Source organism: Cucurbita moschata, unplaced genomic scaffold (assembly GCF_002738365.1).
Source record: "Cucurbita moschata cultivar Rifu unplaced genomic scaffold, Cmos_1.0 Cmo_Scf00014, whole genome shotgun sequence".
In the NCBI taxonomy this organism is placed as follows: Eukaryota; Viridiplantae; Streptophyta; class Magnoliopsida; order Cucurbitales; family Cucurbitaceae; genus Cucurbita; species Cucurbita moschata.
The window spans coordinates 4,639,137-4,648,303 of record NW_019268530.1 but is presented as its reverse complement, the minus strand read 5'-3'; the positions used below and the strand labels follow the sequence as shown (position 1 = coordinate 4,648,303).

Below are 9,167 nucleotides of genomic sequence, written 5' to 3'. Positions count from 1 at the left end.
CAATCAATGTTCATGATATTAGTGACGACTTTAAATTAAGTAGAAAATTCTGGATCGTTACAAACAAAAATGTTGACGATGAATATGAATTGGATTTAATTTTAGAAAACTATGTGAAGGTTTAAAATTGGCTCATGATTCAATTGAACCTCGTCATTTTCTTACCCACAAGATAGCATAAAAACTTACTACAATCTCATAGGGATTATTTACCAACAATTTTTTCATGGATTTTAAAGATGCCTATGGACAGAGATTTATTTCAAAAAAAACTTATTTAAAAATAAATAAAAAAATCATTGTTGGGACGTTATAGACACTTTAGGTCTAATTAGTTATTGAGATCTCTTTCTTATCTTTTCCTCAAAAAATTGTTGCGAAAGAAATAACTTTTGTGGTTGCTCCCAACTTTGAGTTTGAATTTCTCGAACATTTGCATATTTCTTACACAGAGTTGGAAGGTTATTGGACAGCATGATGGGACCTCCTCAGGCCCCTATTACTTCATGAAATCTCTTCTCGAAACTCGGATTGGTTTTATCCAATGAAATCATAGGTAGAAGCTTAACTTTGGATCTCCCCAATCTTGCTTAAAATAGATACAATAACGATTTCTTTGATTACTCTTGATCATGAGCTCCATTGCATCCGTGGTTTTCATGAAAAATAGTTATTTACATTCCAAAAAACAATTGGCATAGGTGGAAATGAACGAATTTTCTCGTAGTCATCGATTGGATTTTTTTTCTTAAAAAAAATTCCTTCGTGGGTAACGAAACTCGAATTGGGGGACTACGCTTCAAGCCATTTTCAGCTCTCGAATCCTTCAAGAAACTTGTTGGATACCTCATTTAGAACATGTCGAAATTGGTTCGACATAATTTGATGGATTATAGCTCCTAAATTTTAAAAAATTCGAGAGTGGCATGCGTGTAAAGTAGAAACTCGATTCTCTTGAGTTAGCCACTCTCAGACTTTCCATTCTTGTCCCAAATGTTCCTCCACACTTCCTTATTTATAGTCCAAGCATTAGTTTTCATGAAAAGTTCAGAATCAAGCTTATTTGAATAAGAGTTTTTTTTTTGGACAGTTGGCCTCATACGAAATAAAGTATCTTAATGTAACGACCCGAAATTTTCTACTTAATTTAAGGTCGCTACTGTATACGTACCATAAATATTGAATGCGGAAGACTTCATTAAAATTTCATAAAACATAACCTTTTATCTTAAAACACAGTCATGGACTTACGTGTTCCGAAAACATCTTTAAAACGACACAACAAAAGACTAAATAAAATGAATAAGAGTTTAAGTTAAAAACATTCTATTCTAGCCTAAGTCTAAAAAAATAAATACCACTATCCTATGCATGTGCCACGGTCTCAAGTTGTGATACCGTCATCAGCCGTACAGGAATGTCTTGCCTTAACCTGAAAAATATAGTAGCACATGGCTTGAGTATTTAAGGAGATACTCAGTAAGTGACCCTACTATTGGGGTTAAATGCAATAATCACATGCAATGAGATGATGAGACCTATCTTTCATTTCGTTTTTCCTACGGTGTTGTCCTAACAAGTAATTTTTGGACGTGTACCATATACTCTACACACAGCTCATACGTGCGAGTATGAGCTTACCAGCTAGTTCGCACACTGTTGGGCCACCTTCCTTATTCGGTGGACATACTCTGGGAGCCCCTTAGACCGGACACCCGCTAGAACTAGTAACCATCACGGCAGCGCTATGCAAAGCATAACGATCGTTGTCCTGCCATTGGATGTACGCGTCCGTACCCTTGTGATGGGATAGGGGTATCCCCCAAATGTATGAGCACATATAATGTATGAGGTTCCAAAACTTTTCCATTTTCCATTTTCATTATTCTTTAATACAACCCCTGACATTATGTATATATCATATCATTTTTCATATCGTTTCAGATACCATTCATCATTCATGTTATGTCGTTTCTCATTCTTCAGTTCTCAAATCATACATAATTCTAATGGGGTTATATTTCATGTCATTTATCGTCATTTCATATCATTCATATCATGCTGTATGCACACAATTTAAGAAACCTAACATAACGTTCTATGCTTTTAACATAACATTTCATCATATACACATCATACCATGACATATTGCATCACAATGTATCATATCATAAACGAGTCATAACGTAAACACTTCATAGTCATATCGTTCTCTAACTTATCATAGCCTTAACGTTCTTATACCTATCACAAACATATCATTATGTGAACGTACCTTAGTCATCTCATCACAAGAACTTAACCTAACGCTATCGTTCATATCTATCACAAACCTATCCCTTTCTACCCGTAACTTAACTGTATTCTTCTATCAATCTCTCTTACCCATATCACTCCGGTAAGTAACCTAACCTTAACGTTTCATGAATGTATTTTACTCCTATAGTTACATTTCGTTTTGTGCATCCTTCTTGTATCCTATCTCAAACATATCCTTGAACACATTGTACCATAATTATTATCATACAATTCACATATTATAACATATACATAACATATAGAAAGTATATCGATCCACAGACAATTCACACATATCAATATATATGACACGTGCAGAACCACAGGACACATGTCAACATCAAATATAACCATGCTGATAGTAAGGTCACTTACCTGGTTAGCTTAGGCTGATGTTCCATCGTTATCCTTAATGAAAGTCCATTGAAATCCAAGTCAATCTATGTGGACCCATGACATCAGTTTTTTGAATTTCTACAAAATTGTTTCTTTATGTTGACCATGTGTTATACATCATGCTAACGTTAGAGTTTTTGCTTGAGTTAGGTCTTGAAATATTTATATATGTTTGTTATAGTATTATTTTCATACAAATTATTTAATACTCATCAAAATTTTCCAGATATTCTATTTTCCCGTGTTTAATACCCTTTAACATTTTCCAGACAATTTCAATTATATTCACAATCTTCCACCTCCCTGTCTTTTACTGTGTTTCCCTTCTTTTAATTATCTCTCATTTAGGATGACTTTTAATATCATTAAATAAAATAAAAGGAAAACTACTAACCTCTTAACTTACTCTGAACCTTTTTGTGTTTGTTTTTGCATGAGAAGAAATTCTGATACGTTAAATCTGTTTAATCATTTCTTTCTATTGTTATTTGTTACCTTTTCAATTAGATTAGCAATTACTTTCGGTCAATTTAATCGATTCTATTTTGTTTTTGCTGTTTATTCTGAAGTATCTGAGATATAGAGAAATCTCAAATCTCTGTCCCATGTAAATCTTGATCATCTCTATGAACTCATCTCCTATACATTTGATGTGAGGTATTTTTGTTTTATTATGACCTTTTTCATTTTTGTTTCATTTGGCAGGAATTGTAAAGTGTGTTAAAGAGAGATGGCTGGGAAAGTGACTACGATTAGTGGAAAGAAATGAGGGAATAATTAATTTTTATTTGTTTATTTATTTATTTATTTATTTGGGTTGTTACACTTGATCATATCATAAAGACTTCATGGTGGATGACAAGATTGTACAAAATATGTTTAAACTTAGGGATGTTTCATTGTATTATTACAAATGGCTTGATTCAAATCGGTTATGTGGAGACATATGAGTGCAGATATCTTATACAATGAATTTAATAAGATTGGTCTACAAAATATTTGATTTCTCTTTATTAATTCATTTGATTGAGAAGATAAATATTTCATAAGATGATTAGATGTGATTCGATCTTAATCCAAAGTGATCTATGAAATATTATCTATAAAGGCTTGTTATTTGATTTTTATGAATGAGAATGACTCTTCTAGTTGATTCAAAATAACTACCATTTTAGAGACTTGACCGAAGAAAGTTGAAAACATAATGCCACAAAATGGAATCATTCACTCGTTCTAATACAAGAGTAAGTAGAGATAAGTAGTTTCCTGTGTTGATTTCGAGACTTTAATAATGGGGTCCACCCTCTCATTGGCTCAAGAAGGACTCCGTTAATTGTTGGATTATAAATAAATTATTCATTAGAGGATGAGTGATACTTAAAGGTAATATGTAATTACATGGGTATAACAAAGTTGGCCTCGATAGAGTTTACAAAACAGATTTGACCTAAACGTTGATAGTTGAGTGTAATTATTGATCGAAAGTAGTTTAATTAATTTATTTTATATTTTAATTAAAGGGTTTAATTAATTAATTAATTTTGTATTTTAGGGTTGATAACATTTATAATTAATTAATCATAATTAAATATTTTAACTAATTAATTTTATATCGTTACACTCTAATAATAAAATAATCAATTTAGTTGAAAGAAAATTTTATATCGCTCTCATACCTGATGAGTTAAACGATAATTAAATATTATTTAATATTTTAATTTTAATAACCATTGATGGTAATATTAAGATTAAATGGGAAATTTAACTTAAAATGAGAGACTAGCCTCCATCTTAAGGCACCATCTCTAATCTTAAGGCACCATCTCTAATCTTAAGGCACCATCTCTAATCTTTAGGCACCAAAACATCAAAGTCACTTACGCTCCACTCTGCTGTCTCCCCTTCGCTGAAGTATACTTCTGTGCCAACATTGATAGAACTCCATATCCGCCTAGCTGCCTTCGTTCCCGGATCCTACATCGCCAACAAACACTCACTTTCTTATCAATTAAGGAAACCAAAGACTTCCTCTTTTTAAACCAACTTGCCAAATCTGTTTTATGGACCATACCACTTTTATGTTCATATTATTTGGCTTTCCACCTCTTTTTGCTACTTGTCTACTGCATCCTATTACATTATTATGTAGGTCTACTCTTTTAACCTTCTTACTCTGAGATTCCACGTCTGTAACGGCCCAAGTCCACCCTAGCAGATATTGTCTTTTTTTGGGCTTTCTCTTTTGTGCTTACTCTCGTGGTTTTTAAAATGCGTTTGTTAGGGGGAGGATTCTACACCCTTATAAAGGGTGTTTCGTTTTACTCCCAACCAATGTGAGATCTCACAATCCACCCCCCTTCAAGGCTTGGCGTCCTCGCCAACACTCGTTCCTTTCTCCAATCGATGTGGGACCCCACCAAATCTACCCCGTCCTTACTGGCACACCGCCTCGTGTCTACCCCTTTGAGGAATAGCCTCCTCGCTGGCACATCGTTCGGTGTCTGGCCATGATACCACTTGTAACGACCTAAGCCCACCACCAATGGTTATTCTCTTCTTTGGGCTTTCCCTTTCGGGCTTACCTTTAAGGTTTTAAAATGCGTATGCTAGGGAGAGGTTTCCATACCCTTATAAGGGTGTTTCATTCTTCTCCTCAATCGATGTGGGGTCTCACAATATCGGTTGAAGAGGAGAGCAAAACATTTTTTTATAAGGGTGTGAAAATTTGTCTCGAGGAGACATTTTAAAAACCTTGAGGGAAAAGCCCAAAGAGGACAATATCTGCGGGTGGTGAGCTTGGGCCGTTACAAATGATATTAGAGCCAGACATCGAGCGATGTGCCAGTGAGGAGGTTGAACCCTGTAATGGGGTGGTCACGAGGCAGTGTGCTAGCGTGAACCCTGAAGGAGGTGGATTGGGGGTCTCGCATTGATTGGAGAAGGGAACGAGTGTCAGCAAGAATGCTGAGGCTCGAAGAAGGTGAATTGTGAGATCCCACGTCAATTGAAGAAGGGAATGAGTGTCAGCGATGACGTTGGCCCTGATGGAGAAAAAGATCTCACATTGACTGAGAAAAAGAACAAAGCATTCTTTATAAGGTGTGTAAACTTCTGTCTAGTAGATGTGTTTAAAAAAACTAAGAGATGACAATATCTGCTAACGGTGGACTTAGACGTTACACTTATAATCTCCCTATCCTACTCCGTTCTTGAAGAAAGAAGATTTACCTGGTAGAAGTACAGGCGATTGGACAAAGCTCCAACGTCGAGCTCCCAAGTTCTAGGATCTCCAACCCATCCTTCACCTTGCTTCTGAGGATAGCCATGAACAGCCCATTCAGGATGTGGAAGAATCTGTACCAACTCTTGAGACTGCGGGTTGCTATATGGATCACAAAGTTCACATGGTTTCTCCAAATGCATAGCATTTCCAGGACCGCAATACAGATGATAAGCTGAGTATGGAAACCTCGAGGTCTCATTCCTGTATATCTTCTCTCCCGAAGAACTAACATGATAGGGCGGACAAGCCATGAGATTGCTCGGCTTGCACGTACCACCGGTCTTGGGGTTGATAATCATTTCACTGTATCGAGTTACATCGGTAGTAGTGTCGCCATTGCAAGGATCTCCATTGTTCTTCCAACAGCTTCCTATGTCTAGCAGATAGAATTGGCTGCCCTTTCCACCACCACTTTTGATATCAAGTGTCAACCTCACCTTGAAATTTGGGGACTCAGGCAACTGATAATAACAATTCAAAATTTCACTTCAATATCTGAACTCAATTTGAAAAACAAGTGAAAAGAGAAGGGGATGAAGAAGAACCTTGCTCATAATGCCACGACCATCATAGTGATACCCACCATTGAAGCCCTTGGTTGCATCAGATCGAAGGTACAACATAAGCCAAGGATACTTAGAAGACGTCGTCAATCGATTCAAGAACACCCAACTCCCTGTTGTAACATTCTTCCGCCAAGACACCGAAAAGTAAGAATTTTTCCCTATACCATTACTCAAATCAGCATCAACTTCATAAGTTCCATAGAACCCACCACTTAAAGACACCATCCCGTCCTCCAAAGACACCAATCTCGAATAGTTATGGCAAACAAGAGGTGGGTTCATACACCCTTCACCGAAACAGGGGAACTTCAACTCTGTTTTAATTTTACTAACCTTCTTACCATTCTCAGGACAAAGCGTAGAATTCTTGTCCAAATTCCCATTTTTCAGCATAATCATCCAGAAATTCCATGGATTTGAAGAGCCATCGACCTCGCATAATGAACCCAGATAGCGCTCCTTCTCCGCGGCGTATAAATTTGGGTCTGTGTATGGCTTGAATCGCTCCGATGGGAATTTTTCACCGGCTTTGAGTTTGTTAATTGATTCGTTTACTTTGTGGGCAACCATGGTGGGAGCTGATGAGGGCTGCAAATCAGCGCAATCGGCCAATCTGGGGCTGCCCATGGTGGGAGCTTCGGCACCAACTTCGTTACAGGAATTCCATGCCTCCAATGCCACTCGGACATTTGGGTTCTTCATTCCGGGATCCCCGATGGCAGATATGTATGAACAATGGATGAAACTTAGAACAAATGGTTGAATTAGGAGGAAGAGGAGGAGGAAGGAAGCTGAAAATGGAGAAGCCATGTCCATGGCGAAACGGGGAATGGTTTGAAGGGAAGATGGAACTTAGTTTATATTGGCATCCACATCATTGTTCATGATGAGTTTATTAGAATAACGCGACTCTCCACGATAGTATGCTATTATTCACTTTAAGTATATACTTTCGTAGCCCAAAAAAAACTTAGTTTATATTGGCATTGTTGTTCACGATGAATTTACTAATTTCACTGAGCACCTAATAGATTGGATGGAAGGTAGTTTATATTGGTAGTTTATATTGATATTGTTGTTTACGATGAATTTATTAGAAGAACACGACTATCTACAGTGATATGATGTTGTTCATTTTAAGCATAAATTCTCATACCCGAAAAGGAACTTAGTTTATATTGGGATTGTTGTTCGGGATAAGTTGACTAATTTCACTTAACACGTTAAATTATTTTGCTTTTAAAGAAAGAAATCATTGCTCTGGATTGGAGGTTAGATTTTTTGAGGAAGTGGTATGATTTTTACCTTAAATGAATAAGGTTTTTAGTTTATTTTATAATAAATTTTAATGGTTACCTTTAAATAAATGAGTTTAATAAATTTATATATAAATTTTTAATTATAAATATTTAGTACACTTACAGTAATCAAATGTGGTATGTAAGGGAGGAAACAATATTAAATGTATATAAATTTTATTTGATTTTATTTTTGTTTATTATTATGTATATTATAAATAATAGGCTTTAAATTTTAGAATTTTGAGTTTATTTAACCGTTAATAGTTATTTTCAAATAAATGATTTTAATAAAATTGTAATAAGTATACGATAATCAAATTGAAAAAATTAATTGTAAATATCATATTTTAAAAATTAAATATAATTTATTTATTTCCCCTTTTCCAACCCTTCTACAAATCATTTAAAAATAAATTTTTTTATCAATAAAAAAGAAACAACAAAAAGGAAACTAATAAATTAAAAAAAAATCACATTTAATAAAAAAAAAATTGAAAATGAATTAAAAATGAAAGAAACCAATAAAAATAAATGTAAGAATAACACAAAATAAAAAAGAACAATAAAATTAAAAAATAAAAAAGTAAAAGAAACAAAGGATGGGTTTCAAAATCCCATTATTTGATTTTTTTTAAATATTTTTTAATTATATTAAAATTAAATCTATAGCCATAAAAAAATCTTTGTAACCAAGATAAAAATTATACAATTATTATATACATTATATATAAATTCAATCCTGCTTAAAAATAAATGTTCCAATTAATATCAAAATAACTCTAAAATTATATATATATATATATATATTTCATTTAGTGATGAATGAAATAATAATCTTTTAGAGAGGTCAAATAAATATATAACTATTATTATATTTCAAAATTTAATTAGATAATAAACGTATCAAAACAGCCCAATATCTTATGCCAATAGTTTAACTCTCTCGCATAATAAAAGAATATATATTAAATAATTATATTGGTTTGTGTATGGAAAATTAATTAAATTATTAGATTTAGTTAAAATATAATTAAATAAATATTAATAAAATTTTATGTTAAATAGTTAAGATTATATAATTATAATTTTATTAAATCTAAATTACATATTGATAATAATAATAATATAAAAAAATTAACAATAACTCATCTTGTACTAAAACCATATTCTAATAACAAGGTCTACCAGTATAAAATTCAACATGCAAATCTTATATTAAAAAATTAAATATATTATGATAAAGTTTACTAATAAAGTGAATGTTCATGTCCTAATCTTATAGTTGGAAAAGAATGAAGATAATAATATCTAATTTGATAGGAA

The 9,167-nt window shown here is 33.5% G+C and overlaps 1 protein-coding gene across 1 annotated transcript; it reads right to left on the bottom strand.

Annotated features, from left to right (window-relative positions):
• Window positions 1–4,454: 4,454 nt before the first annotated feature.
• LOC111452605 lies at window positions 4,455–7,359 on the bottom strand. Its single transcript, XM_023093407.1, has 4 exons — window positions 6,523–7,359; window positions 5,923–6,438; window positions 4,535–4,668; window positions 4,455–4,481 (listed from the first exon to the last, which is right to left on the bottom strand). The coding sequence occupies exons 1-3, from the start codon at window positions 7,357–7,359 to the stop codon at window positions 4,540–4,542; spliced, it is 1,482 nt and encodes a 493-aa protein (XP_022949175.1). The 3' UTR covers window positions 4,455–4,481; window positions 4,535–4,539.
• Window positions 7,360–9,167: the final 1,808 nt, after the last annotated feature.